Source organism: Camelina sativa, chromosome 19, assembly GCF_030686135.1.
Source record: "Camelina sativa cultivar CO46 ecotype springtype chromosome 19, ASM3068613v1".
Lineage (NCBI taxonomy): Eukaryota > Viridiplantae > Streptophyta > Magnoliopsida > Brassicales > Brassicaceae > Camelina > Camelina sativa.
In genome coordinates this window covers 24153008-24171608 of record NC_141898.1, presented here as the reverse complement: position 1 = coordinate 24171608, position 18601 = coordinate 24153008, and the positions used below count along the sequence as shown (strand labels likewise).

The 18601-nt window shown below is 32.9% G+C and overlaps 2 protein-coding genes, 1 long non-coding RNA gene and 1 pseudogene across 4 annotated transcripts; all 4 read right to left on the bottom strand.

Moving 5' to 3' along the window:
• Window positions 1-2848: 2848 nt before the first annotated feature.
• LOC147920945 (uncharacterized protein At4g02000-like) lies at window positions 2849-3509 on the bottom strand (annotated as a pseudogene).
• Window positions 3510-4534: 1025 nt separating this feature from the next.
• On the bottom strand, window positions 4535-5739 carry LOC104767162 (uncharacterized). 2 transcript variants are annotated; one of them, XR_764194.3, is made up of 3 exons: window positions 5622-5739; window positions 5463-5550; window positions 4535-4717 (listed from the first exon to the last, which is right to left on the bottom strand). It is a non-coding gene; the product is annotated as an uncharacterized LOC104767162 (long non-coding RNA). The 2 variants fall into 2 exon arrangements; XR_015590511.1 differs by having other exon boundaries at window positions 5463-5545; window positions 5622-5731.
• Window positions 5740-8374: 2635 nt separating this feature from the next.
• Window positions 8375-9269, bottom strand: LOC104768198 (histone H1-like). Its single transcript, XM_010492123.3, has 2 exons — window positions 9112-9269; window positions 8375-9012 (listed from the first exon to the last, which is right to left on the bottom strand). Exons 1-2 carry the CDS (start codon window positions 9196-9198, stop codon window positions 8593-8595), a joined length of 507 nt encoding a protein of 168 aa, XP_010490425.2. The 5' UTR covers window positions 9199-9269; the 3' UTR covers window positions 8375-8592.
• A 2588-nt stretch (window positions 9270-11857) lies between these two features.
• LOC104767161 (peptidyl-prolyl cis-trans isomerase Pin1) lies at window positions 11858-13391 on the bottom strand. Its single transcript, XM_010491198.3, has 2 exons — window positions 12767-13391; window positions 11858-12275 (listed from the first exon to the last, which is right to left on the bottom strand). The coding sequence occupies exons 1-2, from the start codon at window positions 12999-13001 to the stop codon at window positions 12151-12153; spliced, it is 360 nt and encodes a 119-aa protein (XP_010489500.1). The 5' UTR covers window positions 13002-13391; the 3' UTR covers window positions 11858-12150.
• Window positions 13392-18601: the final 5210 nt, after the last annotated feature.

The following is an 18601-nucleotide window of genomic DNA, read 5'->3' as shown; positions in this document are numbered from 1 at the left end:
TGCATTGCATCACAAGTCTCAAACACCAAAGAATGTCAAGATTTTAAGCGGTATACATTTTTATATTATAAAACCTAGAAATCACATCAATGCTTGATTTCCACTCATAAATTAAAGTACGCAAACGAAAACATAGCATGAAGTAATAAACATCCATACAAACCACACGTTCGATAAGTCGTAACTTCAAAAAAACATAAGCATATATGAAATCAATCTACAAGGTGATTCAATCGTCTTTAAGCTTGTTTTGATAAATCTTGTTCTATTACGCAAAATTACCTTAAAACAATAAACTTTATCACAATATATTCCCACAATAACAAAAAAAACAACTAATCTTATAACAGTTATGAATTTACCTTTGAAATCAGAATGTATGAATCCCTTGTCTCAAATCTTTTGTCCACACTGTGAGCTGCCAAAATCATGACACGGTATCCTCGAAACACTTCATTCATTGTTGGCAATAAATTGAATTTCCTCTTATGGTGTCAAACAAATGCTCTATAGACAAATGCATAGATTCGGATTTCATTTTGATTATGAATAATCATCCAAGTGATCTTGTACATAGTCACTTTAGGCTTTTCTAAAAAGAAAAATGGAAAAGAATGTGATCTACTTCTTAATTCATAAATATTACTAAATGACTAATTTCCATTTTCATGTTGATATAATTATTTTCTTTGGAGAACATAAACAAAATGTTTGTGTGAGTGGTACATTTTTATGATTTACTCTATATATATAGGTTCCGATTGGTAACGGCTGTTACTTATGGCTGTAAAGACTTTAACTTTAAAATTTTAGCTGTAGAGAATTTGGCTGTAAATGCTTTAATTGTACAAACTTTAACTGTTAAAATTTGATTAGTAACAAATACTTCTAAAGCTGTAACTGTTACTTTTATTATTAAAAATATTGAAATGATGATATTAACGATGATAATAAAAATAAAAATAATTATTATTGAAATGAATCTTAAAAGAAAGAAAAAAAATTAAAAATAATTAATTTCTAAAAATAAAATATGTAAAATATATATATAAACTTGTAGAGAGCTTTATTATTGTTTCAATCATCAAGGAAAATAAGAAAGACAAAAAATACCTACAACTTTTTATTATTTATTTTTTAACAGCCAAAAAAGTCTCACATTGGTGGTTTTAAAAGTTTGTACATACAAACTTAAAAAGTGGGCAATTAAACTTTTCAAAAACTTTTAAAAATAATAAAGTAATGAAAGCATGATTGCTAAAATTTTAACTTTTAAAACTTTAAATTAATTTTAAAGTCTTTAAGGTTTCTTCCGATCAGAATCATTGTCTTTGAGTAGATAAGAGCATGGTTGTATGCGGAACATTGTTGGAAAATGTTTGCACAAGCAAAAATAAACTCATGATTTAATATAAGTGATGTGTATGAAGTTTCATATTATAACCTCTCGAGAAGGATCCCTCGAAATCTAATGTTTTTCTTTTATTGTTACATGTAATTGAGAGTAAAGAGCATGATGTTTGATTTACAAGGGGAGAACATAACTGTGATGTTAGCAGATTAACAACTTCGATTAGAATTCAGTTTCGGCCAATAAGTCTTCGCAATGTTCTATTTAAAGTCATAACTGATATATCATGGTTTTTAGGTGTTTTTACCCATGATATAAGTCTTATTTATAGAGTCTTTTTGGTATTTTTAGAGTCTTTTGAGTCTTTATAGGATTTAACATGGATGGGAGCATAATGGAAATAAATAGGAGGATTTGGAGCATAATCAAGCATTGAGGCTGAGCTACGAAGTTGGGAGACCAGTTCAAGAGTAAGCATCGAACGATGTTTCATATGTGTCGATCGATGCATAGCCAAAGAAGAAATCGGAAGTTTTCCCACAAGTTTTGAAGATTTACAAAGCTGCCCTAAAGTTTTCCATATTTGCATCATTAGTCCCTGGACGTGTTTTAGGAATATATATAGGACTTTTATGGTCATTGTTTAGACCGAAACTTTATTTTTCCGGCAACTTTTGAGAGAGAAAACTCTGAGAGATTTTAGAGAATTTTTGGAGAGAAGAATCAAGACTCCTTCCAGAGAAGATTCAGAACTCTTTTTCTACTTCTTTAAATCTCTTAATGCTATCTATTTTATTCATGATTTGTGTTCTTACAATTATGTCTGAGTAGATCTGCTTGTTAGGTTTAGGGTTTCTCATTAGGGATTTCATGGATTGTTAGATTGATTAATTGTTTGGATTCATTATCTTTCTTGTTCTTCACCATAGGTTGTTCTTAATGCTAGATCTTTGATTAGTCATCTTGATTTAGATCTTAGGATTATTAATTGATATGAGAATATAATTGATTTTCCTGACAAAAACCTTTGGTGAGCAAAATTACTTCTTGCAAAGAGATTTGAATTAGTGATTTTTGTGAACTTATCTAAACTTGATTTTATTGCTGGTTTTTAACTTGAATTTTGCAAAGAGATTTGAATCCTGCTTGCTTAATTAATTGATCTGATTTTCCATGATTTCCCGAGAATTTCCTTAGGCCTAACGTTTCATTCATCTGAATTTACATCTCTTTTATTTTCTGTTTAATCTTGCAATTTAATTACAATATTTTGGTTTAGCATAATTAAAAGATTATTAAATATATTGTGTGAATCTAGAGTCTTTGTGGATTTGATCCCTAAGTACTACAATTGATCTCTTAATTTGAGAGAGTAGCTCTAGGGTAAATTTGAGCATATCAAAAAGCTTTGTTGAAAAATATCCTTCAGATGAAGTAGCTTTACCATAAGATTCTAACTGCTTGCCTTTACTGAGAGCCTTTTTAACATCCATAGTGTCATCTACAAACTGGTTTTCCTGAACTGAATGGATAAAAGGGGCATCTTGTTTTATCATGTGTCAACCTCTGACACTGAAAGCATCTTTTGCGAATTCTCTCATAATCGATTCCAATATTTACCATCGACCCATTAGGAAGTTGAAGCTCTTTAAAGTTTCTTAATCCCTTGGAAACATCAAGTGAAATCCTAATACAAACATAATCCTTGTTTTGTGCTTCTTCCTCATCAAAAGGCACCTCTAAAACATGTCCAACAAACCCAGCAATTTTTGAAATAGTATCCTTTATATAGTGATTCAATGGAATATTATGAAGTCTAATTCAAACCGGTAGAAACATTAGATAATCAGGAGGAGGATCTTCAACCCATCTTTCCATAACTACCCCCAATCATCTTGAGTCCATACCCCGGTCTTTAAAATCTCTTTTATATCTTCTTCATTCTTGAAGATGAACTGAAACCTGATAAGGCAATTCCTCTAACCCTGTCATATAATCTCCAAATCCTTGGCATCTCTAATATCCAATTAGACATTCACTGATAACCAGGGTTCAAAAATCGACCCAGAATACTTCACAGATTTCTTTCAGATGAACTAAACTTAGGTTTATTAGATAAAAGAACCAGAGGTTTTTCTTCTTCTTCTTCAATCAACATCTCTTGAAGATATTGATCCAATTGCTTCTCCATATCGATTACCGAAACCAAAAAGAGATAACAAAACCGTACAATACAACAAAGAACCAAAACAAGTGAAACCAGAAGAACTGGAGTAAAAGATAAACCCAGAACTTATTTTGTCTGAAGCCGGACAGAAAACGTTGAAATCTCCGGTTAATTCTCTCCTCAGTAGTCTTATTCTGAGAGAGAAGTTATTAAGCCCAAAAGAAATTGGGACGACAGCGTTTTTAACAAGATTTAGTATTTTGAATTTAGATTTTAATTTTACAGACTAACTATATAATATCTCGCGCATATACGCGGGTTGTTGTATTAGTTATGTTAATTCATTTTAGTTTATGTAATAATCGTAAAACTATCAGAATTTTCTGAGAATTTTTTTTTAGTAATATTTAAAAATATGGTATTTCTTAAAAGTGGAATTGAAAAAAAAATATTTTTTAAATTTCCCTAAAAATACATATATAACAAACAAATTTTCTAAATGTCAATAATACACTTTATTTATTCAAGTCATACAATATCAAAATATATTACTTATTTAAAAGATGTTGTTAATGATAAAAATCAAAATTTACTATATGATATTCAAAATTTACTTTAAAGTTTTAATAATTAAATTCTAAAATTATTTTTTAAGTATCAATTAAATATATTTCCTATAAAATCATATGAAATGCAAAAAAAAATCCCAAAGATTAATTTAATTTTCAATTTTTTTATATTCACCTTAATTGAAGCTATATTGCTAGGTTAAATTCTAATGATTTCCTCTGTAACACCCCCGAACCGTTCTAGGACTAAGAACGAATCAGACGCATTACTTGTAATATCCGTAGACGATCCAACCGAGGCTATTAGAACAAATCCAACACCTTAGTCAGTCCATCCGCGGGTATCGTTCCTCTCGAACACGGCCTAAGGCTTTTCAACCCGTACCATGTCCGTGAGTTGTGTTAGTCCGGACAAGACTAATATCGAGTGGAACACAAGGCTTTTAATTAAAAAAATCTCATTTTATTAATCTTCAAAATAACTTAAAATACATACGCGTTTGGCGCCAAGGCCTAATGCCCAAATCGAGTCATACAATACATATTCCAAATATTTCTTTATAAAGGCAACAAACTCTACACCAGTGTTCAGCGTCTGTTCTTTCCCAAAGGTCTCCCAACTATGATTACCTGAAAAACAAAAGTAAAATCTTGAGAAATCTAGTCCGGGATCTAACAATCAACAACCCCAAACCCAATCCCCCAAATAACAATCAAGCACACAACACACAATCAAGCTTAAACAAGCAATCATACTCCATACAGAGTATTCACAACGGAAACTAACTAACACAAACAAAAAGGCACCACAGCCATCACACTACTCACTACCAAACCTAAAGGCCTTTACTATTAATAATGCTATTCTGATTTCTCACAAGGCAATGTCTTCCGACCCTTAGCCACAAAGGCTAGAAAGATCACATCCCTTCCCCAAAACCGTGTACAAGGGACCTATTCCCTTACGGAAAAATTTATTACTTCGTCAAATAGTGTCTGGAGGGAGCGAACCGCTCCGAGCCGCTGGAACAATCACGACTTCGCCACACACTAGCCATATAAATGACTAGCACCACTCTACTTAATACGAGCCTAACATAATGTTAGTACTACTCGCAAAAGATCTACTAACACACAAGTCAATCAAGCAACAACAAGATTAACTAACAACAACAATCAATCAATCAAACAAACAATCAAACAATCAAACAAATAAAAAAAACACACAACGCCCGGTTATCATGTCAATAAATACCGATTATAAACCAACCAAACAAATAGATCTCACACAAATATAAATATGCAACCTCAATCCTAAACTCATACACCAAATAAAATCCTAGTCATGTGCTACTACACATGCTTCGGTACTCACCTTGGCCTTAACGTCGAGAAAACGACATTCTACCCTTGTCCGCCTATTGATCTCGATCCGACTAGCTTTCTCCAAGGATGGATCTAAGCTTCAGACCGAACCAAAAACTTAGAAAAATATTCTAAACAAAATAAAAGACTAAGGGCAGAATTTACTTACCGGAAACACGACCACGACTCTCGACTCGACCAACTTCTATCCAACTCGCCTCCAAAAACTTAACGATTTAACTAACTATCTAACTATTCTAAAGGTGGGATTTTGGTGGAAAGCTAATGAGCTAAGCTAGAATTTTGTGGCTTATATATAGGGAGATGAGACTTAGCTCCCAAGCTAAGGCAAGCACGAGGTGGTGGATAAGCATTATCCAAAAGCTTATCCTTATCCACTTCTATCCTTATCCTTATCCACTTTCATCTTTATCCAACTCAAGCTTGTGCCAACTCACGCTCCACACACGCCAAGCTCATCCAAACGTGTGGCACCATGTAGACGACACACCTACTTGCACCACAAGCACCTCTACGACAAAGCAGCTTCGCGGCCAAAACTGAACCGAGAGTTCTTCGTCTGATTTTTACAGCTAAACTCATGTAATGTGGCTTGTCCTTAACCACTTACTAACCTTGTTGTCCCGTATCCAAACCCGTTCGATCGTCGCTCGCTTGTCTCGGCCATAACAACTCATTCTCGGTAAAACTAATTTTCTCTGTACAATTGATCTTTCCATCGACCAAATTGTTTAACCCTTGATAGCCAACTCCATAACCTTTAGTAAACACTCGATCATGTCCTTTGACCGAATGCATATCATCTTCCTATAGCCTTACTACCCAATGCCACTGATAGTCGGTCCTTCTCTTCTTGATACTTGCCGGTAGCCGATAGAAATCTTTAACTCGCTTATGGTTTGATATAAAAATCAATTCAACCATTTTTCTTCGATCAGTCCTTCGGATAAGGCCTAGCTTACAAATGGCTCCAACGGATTTTTCTTTTCGAATTTTTTTTCCAAGTCTCGGTCGCACGTCCACATTGGCGGCCCTCCGTCCGTATACTAGGTCAAAGTCAGGGGTATTATATCCTCTATGTACTAAGTTTTGGAAATGGAATACCAAATTGTTTTTTTATATAAAAAATCATTAAATTACAAAATTTTGAATTAAATAAAAATTATAATGATCTTTATATAATTATATTTTGGATCACAAGAACTAAATATAATGATGAGTATACAAAAAAATATATTACCATTTTTTTGGAGGTAAGAGAGAGTTAAAAATTTTGATTTAATAATTTTATTATAATTGTTATTTTGATTTTAGCTTGATTTTCTCATTGAGCTTTGATCGAAATTAATATTGTTGAATCTGCATCGATAATTATTTTACAGCCACCAAAATATGTAATTGAAAATTAAAAATAATAAGAAGACAAAGAGTAAACGAAGAAATACAAAAAAACAAAGAAATAAATTTTTGGTCAAAATATAAGATAAATCTAAAAAAATAGATAATCACACATTTTTATTATGAATTTTGAACCCATGCAAAAACATAAACACAACAAAAGAAAATATTTAGAATTTGAGATATGGTTGATGATGATGTGAGAATGGTTATTTATAGAATTTTAAGGGATAGAAGTTACATGTCTAAAATATTTTATTATATATATGTAACTGAAAATTAAAAATAATACAAAGACAAAAAAAGAAGAAAGAAATACATAAAAAAAACAAATCAGTAAAATTGAACAAAATATATAATCACTTGATCCTTTCTGCATTGAGAGTGTTTCTTTCTGGCTCCATTTGTATCTGCTTCCCTTTCTTGGGTTTAGAGCTCTCACCAATTTCATATTTTCCTTTTGATTTCCATCCTTTAGCTATATTTGAATCTGATGGAACTTTTATGGAGGCTGAGCTTGAAGAAGGGAAACTTTGGAGAGGATTAACAGCTAAAACCTCCTCCAAGTTAGGCCCAGGATTAGTAAGTCTCGGCGGCTGTGAGATATATAGGAGAGTAAGAGGAAATTGCAGGGCTCTGATCTGAATGATTCTCTTCATGACAGTTTTTATGATTGGAGAGCTCTTCTTCTTCTTCGCAAACAGGAACATGTGGAACATCTAGGTACTCATCATGAAAAACCGGGGGAGCAAGATACGGGTAGTGAGTAGAGTCATGATTGAAGCGACAACAGTTAGTGCAGACCTTTTTGAGTTTTTTCATTCTCAAATCGAATCATAGCCCTTTCTCCTGATTCAATCAAATCTGACTCTTCAAAAAAAACGAAGTCGTCTGTTATTTTAATTTTTATCTTAACTCTGATAAAAGCAATCTGCATAGTAGTCTCTTCATTGAAATTCAGAACAACAACCTCCCCAAGAGTATTAGCAATGAACCTAACAGTTGTCTCAGAAACATAAGGCAAGGGTATACCTCTTACTTGGACCAAAGATCAATAAAGGTAAGGAAATCCTCTCCAGGAAAGTCTTCCCATCTTTGTAGAGCAACAAACGAGTTATCAACCACCCAAGGTCCCCTTCTGAGTACTGAAACTAAGTCAACCTCTGAGCTGAACCGAAGCTGGATATATCTGTCATCCAACACACGTCCATGAACCCTAGCAGATAAACCAATTGATCAGGTAAGGAACCATGCACAAACCATCTTCTCCTCCCATCGTAACTCAGACCTCTTGATCCTATTTGTGAGAACTTGGATCAAAATTATGACTAAAGAAAAAAAATTTGACAACAGAAAAAGGTACACAACATTTATAGTGATCACCATCAATATAAAAGTTACATTCACTTTAAGCCGCTACGGATTCATAATTTGCAAACATACATTTTTGAAAGAAGGTTGTAATTATGAATGGAACAAGCAAGAAAGAAACTGAGCTCTCAATCCAACCAAAACTATTTGCGAGTATATTACATAGTTGTAGTACTAGTTTTACATCAGAAGACTCTTTAGTCTATCACCCTCAAAACCCAAAAGAGACTACACCGAACCAGAAACAGAGTCAGCCATTTTACAGAGACAAAAAAAAAAAAAAAAAAAACAAAAGAAAACAAAACATTATTCTTCAAATTCACACAGTTTCTTCTTCTTCTACTAAGTGATCAAGCAGCGGAAGCTTTCATGACCTTCTTCTTACCAGCTGAAGATTTGATGGACTTAGGCTGTCTCACCTTCTTCGCTTTCCTCTTCTTTTCTTGTTTGTTCACAGACATAGTTTTATTGGACCTTGTCGAAGAAGACCTAGTCCTACTCGTCTTCTTCTTCTCTCTTTCCTCTTTCTTCAAATCCTTCTTCTTCTTGTCCTGCTGCCTCGTTGTCATCTTAGTGGCCTCTACTAGCTTGTAAGAGGCTCTGATCTTCACGAGCTTACCTTTAGCGACAGAGTTTTTAAGCTGTAGAGAAAGTGTTTTACGAAAATTCTCTGGAAGTGAGGGTTTATGTTTCTCCTCTATCTTCTTAGCTATAGCGTAAGGGCTTGATCCGTTCTTCTCTTTCAGAGCCATCAGAGCCTCTTTTATCATCTTTCATCAAAACCATAATCAAAACAAAAACCTTAAGTTTAACAGATAGAACTCAAACGAATAGATATATAGTAATAGAAGTCAAAAGAAATGACTCACCTGAAAGTATGGAGGATGAGTGGCGGTTTTTGGTTTTTGTGGCTTCTTCTCCGACGGAGTCTTCTTCACGATCTTCTCTTCAGCCATTAGAGACGGAATTAAGATACTATTGATGCAGAGGATTTAGTGAAAGATGTTGCTTTGTTTTGTCTATATCTATTAATTTTTTGTGCTAAGCTCATATATAAGGCCGAGAAATGTGTGCGTGTGTCTTTTGTATTCGTTACGGTTTTGGTCAGTGGATCGATTACGTGTGCATTAATCAAGTCTCGAGCGTACACATGTCTCTTGGAGGCTGGATTCCATGTGTTATATGCGAGAAACACACTTGGAGGCGGTGATGAAAGTGTGTTTGTTTCTACTGAATACAAATCCTTAATTTAAAAGCTGCTCTTTGGACGTCATTTTAAAAGAAATAATTCATACAGAGGATGCCGTACTACGGAATTATATTAGTTATTTTTTTTGTAATTTATATTTTTGTAACCAGTTTTTTATTTTGACTTATTTTTTGTATATATAGTATTTATTCGTATATTTAAGGTTATACCATAAATTAAAAATCCTAATAGAGTAAGTAGTTTACAAAATGTAGCTTTTCACAAAAATAGACACACCGCAATATTGGATAGTAGTTTTATAAGAGAACAAACATTCCGCAATATCGGATAATAATTTTATAAGAGGACAGACACACCGCAATATCGGATAATAGTTTTGTAAGAAAATGGGTTTTTCTTTATTTTAATTTGTTGTCAAAAGAGGAGAAATTGCTTGTTAAATTTTAGTGTGAGATATTTCAATGATTAGGAAACCATTGTATTTATAATGAAATTATGTATATTTAGGTTATCATTTAGAAGTTAATCTTTGATATATCAAATGATCAGCAAAATATATCTTGTTTCTTGTTTTGTTATAACTAAAAGATAAATATTCCATGTGTAAGATTATCCTAAAAGATTGTTTTAGATTTACAATTAAAAATAATCTCGGCAATCAAACAATTTTGTAAGATTTGGAAATCAAAATATATGGTTTTAATTAAAACCAATGAAAAGATATGTGGCCAAGATATAATTTTATTTTGAGAATCAACGGATAATATTTAATGAGAAAATCGGATCAAATAACCGGGTACTAAATGACCCGCGCGAGATCCGATTTAATTTGAATGGTTAGAGAATTTTAATGCCACAATATACTAATTTATTAATAATTATTGATTACTAACCATTTTATTTTAAAGACCAAAAAAAAGTCATGGTCCAAAAAATGGTCCATAAGTACTCCTGCTTTAATATAGATAATTTCAATTTTTTAAATAATTATTAAGGAAGCAACTTTAAACAACTTACAAAAATATCTCGCAATTACACATATTTGCGTTTTAGGACGATTACGAAGTGAAAAAATTGTACAAAACCAATTTAATTTATAGTTTGATAAAAATACATGTTTTAACGGGTTTAAGTCAAACTTTTTTTATATTTTAAAATTTTTCAGAGTAAAAATATTAATATTACTTAAATATTTTATAGACCTTAAATATATTATAATATTTTAAACTTTAGACGAAGTTCAAATATTTATAATAATTTAAATATTCTATAAAAATTTAAATATATATAATATCTTAAACTTTTTTAAAAAACGTAAATATATTATAATATGTTTACTTTTTAAAAGTTTAAATATTCTCAAATATAGAACCAAATTAAACTGTTAAATTTGGATACCTGATAAATCAAGGTTCCTGCTCATTTGTACTCAAAACATATTAGTCATATATTTATAGTGATTATGAATCATATTCAAAAATATTTAGTCGATGTGGGATATACAATACACCTTTTCTGTAAATTAGTTTACAACTTTACATATATATAATTTCTGCGTTTTTAATTCTTTCCATCTATACTACTCATAATTAATTACTATAATTTCGTTAAGGTTATATTTAAAAATCTAAACTAAATGATGATTTGTTTTTATTTAATTGTATTAAGTTGATTTGTTGTTTCCGTAATATCTCACAATATAAAAACAAATCAAATAAGTTTACATATATATACAATTTCGTATTTAATATATTGATTATTTTGGAAGCAACAAAGTCACAATCCATTAGTATTAAAGATTTCTCATTATTATTAATATTCGTATTAATTATAGAAATTAAGTATGGTAGTAGTTAATATTTGATACTACTGAAACAATTAAATACTCGGATACCAATTTCCTTATTTATAGGGATTATAAATCTGTTTGGTTGTGTGCTTAACTATTCTTGAATCAAATAACATACAGGATCCGAATATTATAAACTTGGAGTACAAACAGATCCACAAGTTTTTTTTTTCTATTTTCGGGTCATACAGGATCCGCGTCCCGACCCGGTCGTAAATAAGTAGTCGAGCGGAGGGTATAACTGTCTTTTAAACAATTCGAAACTATAAGTTAATTTAATTAAATTAAGTGATTCTCTAATTATTTTTAATGAAAAACGTACCAAAACTAAGTTATGGTCTAATTTGAGGCTATTGAGTACTCTTACTACAGTCTCTCAATATAGCAATTATGACGCTAACCCAATAGATTGAATTGGGTTAAATTTTAACAGGTTAAATATGAACTGTCAGATGGCTCAAATCCCATGTACGTTTAGTTACGCTTAAGAAGATTTAACTATTTCTCCATCGTGATGAGAGAACCAAAGACTTTTCTAAGAGTTTACAAAAGCAAAAACCAACACAAAATAACTTTAGCATAAAGACATCACGAAGATATTTGAAAGATGATGATACAAGTCACTGTCTACGACAGACAGGACTGTGCTTATGAAGCTTTAAGAAGAAATGAGATACAGTGTCTGGTTTTTTATCATATGTTTTGGGTTGTATCAAATTCGTAGACAGATTCAGAATCAAAACCACAATATTCTTCTTCTATGTTCTTCTGGTCAAGAAGACAAGGAAAAAGAAGCTTGGGCAACCTTTGATACATATTATTATATCATATCATCACAATCAGATCAGATCAAGCTGTTCTCTTTATGATGTGGACTCCACTGTCTGTCTCAACAATGTCGCTTATATCTCCCACATTGAGTGCATAAGTTGCTTCTTCAAATGGTTTCTGCATTTGACCTCGACCAAAGGGACCTGAACACACAGGTACACATTACACAATCAACACCAATTATAGATTAATCAAGGAAGAAAGTTTAGATACTAGACATCGGAGACGATCTAACCGGACATTAGTGAGAGTTATGAGCACCAGCTATACATATATCTAAGGAAGGTGCTTCAGAATCTAAACATATGTGATGATCTAACCAGACAATAGTGAGATTTATGAGCACCACTACCAATTAAAGATATATTTAAGGAAGAAACTCAAAAGCTGGAGATTATCAGAAGCTAGAGGTTAGTAAGACTTCAGAGCACCAACTCTAAATTTCATCAAGGAGGAGATTTTTCAAATTCTAAACACTGGCAATGTATTCCCAAGCAGACTACTAATATATGCTCGAACTCTCTTCTCATAATCACTATCTCGATTTGAACTTAGTCTAGCTTCGTTCTACAAGACTATCCAGATCAATTGCATCTCTTAAAATTCTACAGATTAGGGATACAAAAAAACAAACCGAGATCGCCGCCGCGTTTAGCTGAGCTACAGTCAGAAACACGAGTCGCCACTTCTTCGAAGTTAGCCTTGCCAGAGACAATATCTTCACGGATCGATTTGAGCTGCTCGACGGCGGCTTCTCTAGTAATAGTCATAATAATCTTACCTTCCGGATCCTTCCACGAAGCCTTCCTACGAGATCCCTGATGCTTAATCAGAATATGCGACGCCTTGACTTGATCCCTCGACGACATCTTGCTCTTCTTCCGATGCTTGCTGAGGTGGTGGTGGTGGTGATGATCGTCTTTCTTCTCCTTCGTCGATCGATCTGTTGAGGAGACCGAATCGTTCTTCCGTTTCCGATCTGAATCTATCTTCGTTAAGTTCGTGCGGCTCTCTTTTCTCTCTCCTTTCACTTCACTATTTTTGCTTTACCCTAATAATAATAATAATAAGTGACGTTTGCTGCGATGGTGGTGGGACGCGTTTTTATATCACACACAAGAGTTCCTTTTTTTTTCCACAATAATAAATTCATATCGAGTAGAAAAATAATTACAGTAATAGGTTTTACCAAAACAAAAGGTTGTGTTAATTAAGAAAAAATGGATTTTTTGAAAAGAAGTAATTTAAATTACCTCGATTCAGTGATGAGACTGAACTCGATTGAGTCACTCCCCGTGTTGTACAACTTTGTTGGGTTAGACATGGTGACATATTGTCTATCTAATTAATATTTAATCTTTTGAACATATAAACGAACCATCCGGTTTAACATGGTTTGTAATCAGATAAGATTTGCTTGATTGTTTGGTTTCTAATAATATATAATCTCAACTCAGTGAGGTTTTTTTTTTTTTTGGTTATAAAAATTTACGTTTGCTTGATTGTTTGGTGGTAGCCATGGGAAGAAGGTAGCGTTCACGAGGTGTTTATTTTCTTATAATGTAAATTGTAAATTATTAGACTACAGTCTGTGTTTTTGGCACATTGTTAAGTCTCTATTAAACTTTCTTTTCATTTCGAAATTGGTTGAATCACAAAACGCGATTTAGTAAGGCGTTTTTTACAATCCAGAAATGAACGACAAAGTAAATAAAAGTTTAGTACTAACACATGATAAAATAAAATAAATTGAAAGAATACAGAATTTGGTGAATCAGTCAAAAGGTTATGTTAATTAAGAATTTTTTTAAAAAAGAAGTAATTTATATTACCTCGATTCGGTGAATTGTGGGTTAGCCAGCCACACATACACACAATCGAAGGATCATCGTACCAATACCGTTCCTCGAACCAAGGTGAGACTAACACTCCCGTGTTATACCACTTTGGTGGGTTAGAATTAGTGACTTATTGTCTATTTAATTAATATTTAATCTTTTGAACATATAACAAAATATCCGGTTTTAATATGGTTTATAATCAGATATAAGATTTGATAATTAATCAATACCTTAATGAGAAACTCCAAAGTCCATAACGATACAATGAATGTTTAAATGAATCTGCTTACAAGAAAACAAAAAAGCATACTTGATCCTTCGGTACCTTGATCCTTCGGTACCTTGATCCTTCGATTGTGTGTACGTGTGGTAAACAATAAATATTTGAGTCCTTCTACGTGTAATTTTTTTTGTTCACCTCCTCTCTCATAACCCACCAATAAAAAGATGTCATATAATATTATTTTTAAAAATAAATCTAAATTAAAATCATAAAACAAAAAAAAAATTAAAAAAATTTTAATCTGTAAACTTTTTATTAAATTAGTTTAAATATCGATTTGAATTTATATAAGAGAGTTATTATTTCAACTTTTAATTAAACAAAATTATATGTCGATTTTGGTTTATAATTGAAGTTTTCGTTCATTCACAACAAAATATTTTCTTCGGATTTACAATTAAACGAGATTAGGTATCGGTTTAGGTTTACAATTAAACAAGATTATGTGTCCGTTTGGGATTATAAAACAGAATTAGGGTTTAGATTTTTTAATATTAAATAAGTTTATATGTCGGTTTGAGTTTGCAAATGATAATTATCTTTAGCGAACCGTAGTAAACCGGGTAATTGAGTTGTGTGCGTTTAAGTAAATTATTAAATAGAGAGAATAGGTCACCAATTCTCACCCATCAAAGTGGTAGTGGCTCGGCATGTTGTAAGGGTCTCTCACCACGGATCGAGTAACGATATTGGTAGCCCGGAAGAACTTTATTTCCGCTTCCAAACGTACCAGCAGAAATAGGAACAGTGTAGATCCTTCAGCTGCAAGTTCATAAAAGTCTAAAAAACTGAATTCTTCATCAAAAGTACATACACTATACTAAAAGCATACTCATCACATGACGAACCTTCTATAACACTCAAGGGTTTCCAATGCGTCGCCTTTGGGTCATTGCTCTGTAACTGTCTAGATTTTAAGTTTCTGATCCTCTAGATTTGTGTTGCTCTTGCTCTGTGACTCTCTAGTTTCAGATTGAATATGATCCGAGGATAATTGCCTATCGTCAGCTCTTAGATGTGTTTTGGGCTAGTCATGATTCCAGACAAGTGTGTGGACAAGGTCCTGATGTGGGTAATCAATACAGGTAAAAGAGGAAGTACAAAGCTCCACACACTAGTTTTTTGGAGATCTTGAGTTTGTTTGGCCCTAATTTAAAAGCATTGGAATCTTTTTGAAACAGATCCTGTCTATTTTCACTAACTCTAGTTGAGAGTGACTTCTACTAGCAACTTAAATCAAGAAGCTAGGAATGTTAATGGCGCCGCATCATGATCACTAGGTTCAACTTTACTCCCTAGAGTTAGGGAGGGTATTGGACTTGTATTTCAAGGGATTTGGTGAGATTTTAATATTTTAGGATTTTGCAAGATTTGATTAAGCTTTTAGAAGATTTTTGGTTATTTGTTAGAGTTTTTATATATTTTTTAAAAAATACTTTGTGATTTGGTGAGATTTTATCATTAGATTTTGGGAGATTTTAGGATACTTTATAATTTTTGGTTTAGCGACGAACAATTCATCTCTATGTTCAGTGACGACCTACACCACAACCACAATCATCACCATCACAACAACAACTTCAACGACGATATCTCTATGGTACTACACCGTCCAATCACAATAGCATTAGCAATGATAATAGCAAAGAAACACCACCATCCCATCATGATCATCACATGGACAACATAGCCTACCAAAACAATCTTATGTTCCATGTTTTTATCTTTCTCGATTAACAAGGGATAAGATTGATGAGAAGTAAGCTTAGGAGATTGATTTACATGTGTGTTGCTTGTTGTGCAGTATTGTGTATTGTCTTTGAGGTGACATGAGTTTAATGTGGATAAGATTTGTTGTGACTTGCAAAGAAAGAGCAGAGGAGTTTAACCAAAAAAGAAGAAGTAAGAGCTTACTAAGACTAACAAAAACGGAGAGTAGCAACCATACAAGCAGCTCCATAAAAAAAAAAGGAGTTACTGAGAAGAAGATGAAGAAAAGAAAAGCACAAGAAGAAGAAGAAGATGATCTTCAGTCATTTGTATATATCTCCCATTGAGACTGCCAAATGCAAAACAAATTGTAATCAATTTAAAAACTTGAATCTGAAACGAGAGAGGAAGCAATCAAATTCGTTGGTGGTGGGATTGGAGCGGAGGAGTGGGGAGAGCTAGAGGATGTGAAGATGTGAGACCTGTTTCAGTTTTGATTTACCAGAAAATACAGTTTTTTTTTCTTCTAAAATCATGTAAAATTTACCTCAAAGGGTATGATTTTGAGGGAGAGTATTTTTAACTAAAAAACAAATCAAAATCTCCTAAAATCATTCAAAGTAGCAGTTTTTAAAAAACTTGTGATATTTTGAATAACAGTAGATTTCAATTATGAATCATTAATTGAACAATAGTGGATTGTAAATTATTTTAAATGATTTTACATAAATCCAAGTTGAATAACATAGGATTTTAAAAGATTTTTAAAAATCATCAATTGTATAACAAGTGATTTTAAGAATATTTTAAAATCTTCTAAAATATCAAGTTTAATATCCCTCTAAGTAAAATCGTTTGACATGAATTTTTTTACCAAAAAAGAAACGAAAAATTTCTAGCACATAAGCGTAACACTTTTCTGGTTATGGAAATCTTTAATAGAGAACCGGACCTAAACCTAGAATTAAGTTGTGTGTTTTAATCATTAAGTAGCTATTAAACAGAGGAAAGGTCACCAATACTCGAACAGCAAAGTGGTGGTGACTCAGCATGATATTGGAGTCTCACCAGGGTTCGAGAACTTTATTGGTACCCCCGTTTGAGAAGGAGTATCCTCTCTAACTGCTGCTTCCATCGAGTATCGGTGGAAGAGTCCGACCGTCGGACTGAAGTATAGTCATGGGACTAGCTTCCAACGAGTATCGTTGCTCTGTCTTGCTTGACCGGGAACAGAAGTCTTGATGATGGATCTTCTCTGAGGAGAAGAATCTTGGTCGGGGAAGTCTATCACAGAGAATCATTGCCTTTGGTGGTAGCCGAATTGAGGTTATCCAAATTACCTCTTTTTGTTACAATCCAATCACATTCTGCAGCAAAGGTAGGGTAGGAGTACTAGTTAGTCTTAAGGCGTCAGATAAATAAACTTAGCCAATGTGTCCTTTCACATCAGCAACCTGCTGAAAGCACTCAAACGTAGCTAAATCCCTCATATTGTATAAACTATGAACTATATTAAGCCTAATGAAATGGCCGGCCTATCTTTTTTACAGCATAATGAGTTCTTTGCAAGGCTAATTTTCATAAGAGTCTTTTTTTTTTTCGTATACAAAATGCAATTTCACATTGTCGGAAAGGACGAATTAATCTTAACAGCTTCGTAGCTACTCCTGCTTCATATTTCTTATCAGACCAACAAGCTGTAGATCCTTCAGCTGCAACCTGCAAGTTCATAAAAGTCTAACGAAGCATTGAGGCGAGAGAAAAATGTACATCTGTTTTCTTTGCTAACATATATGAAATTATCCCTTCCTCTCAAACAAACAATTTTGGATTATTAAAGCTCTTATGATATAAACCTAGAGACTATATACCTCCAACAACGATCATGCAATATGCAAAATAATCATTTTATTTTAGTTTCTACTGTAGATACTAAGTACTGTAAGGAATTAGATTCTATTTAGTACTACAAATGGAAAACATTATACAAAAGATGGAACTGAAAATCAATAAAAGCAAAGAGGCACGTGTGGGTAGGTCAAAAGGAGTCGCTGAGAGACGTGAATAAGCAAATAGAAGCAGAGAAAGCACGTGAAACAGAGTTAAAACAGAGCAAGAAAGAAACATATTGTTGTTGTAACAGCTTGACACTATAGTGAGTTGTGTATAAATAGATAGAAGAGTATTGAATTGAAAGCTATGTATTGATTGATGTGTGTGTGTGTAAGAAAGCTTATGGTTTGCTGGAGGAGACTTAGGAGATCTCTTGAAGAAATCTTCATTGTTAGGGTTTTGAGTTTGTTTACTATCTATAGCTTCAAACTTATCACAAGTAGTAACCATATCCACTTTTTCAGATTCAAATCAAGAAAGACAGAGAAACAGTGCAAGGTTCTCGAAATGCTAGCCTCCACTCACCCATGATTGTGGTGAGTAACTTTTCATATATGCTACACATATTTCGGCTTCTATGACGAAAATGAGAGGAGGAGATTTGGCATGATTATAATGAGTATGAGACCAAGTTGAAAAGCTGAGTTTGGGTAATGTGTGATCTTTGTGTATATGTGTGATTGAGGTTTACCTAACTGTCTTCTGTATGCTTATCACATATTCACATCACTGGTTGTCGTTA

Excerpts from the sequence above, each read along its gene's own strand:
- LOC104768198 (XM_010492123.3), bottom strand. The coding sequence starts at position 9,198 with ATGGCTGAAGAGAAGATCGTGAAGAAGACTCCGTCGGAGAAGAAGCCA. Across the intron at positions 9,013-9,111 it reads CTCATCCTCCATACTTTCAG|ATGATAAAAGAGGCTCTGAT; the intron begins GTGAGTCATTTC and ends TTTTGATGAAAG.
- LOC104767161 (XM_010491198.3), bottom strand. The coding sequence starts at position 13,001 with ATGTCGTCGAGGGATCAAGTCAAGGCGTCGCATATTCTGATTAAGCAT. Across the intron at positions 12,276-12,766 it reads TAAACGCGGCGGCGATCTCG|GTCCCTTTGGTCGAGGTCAA; the intron begins GTTTGTTTTTTT and ends CTGTGTGTTCAG.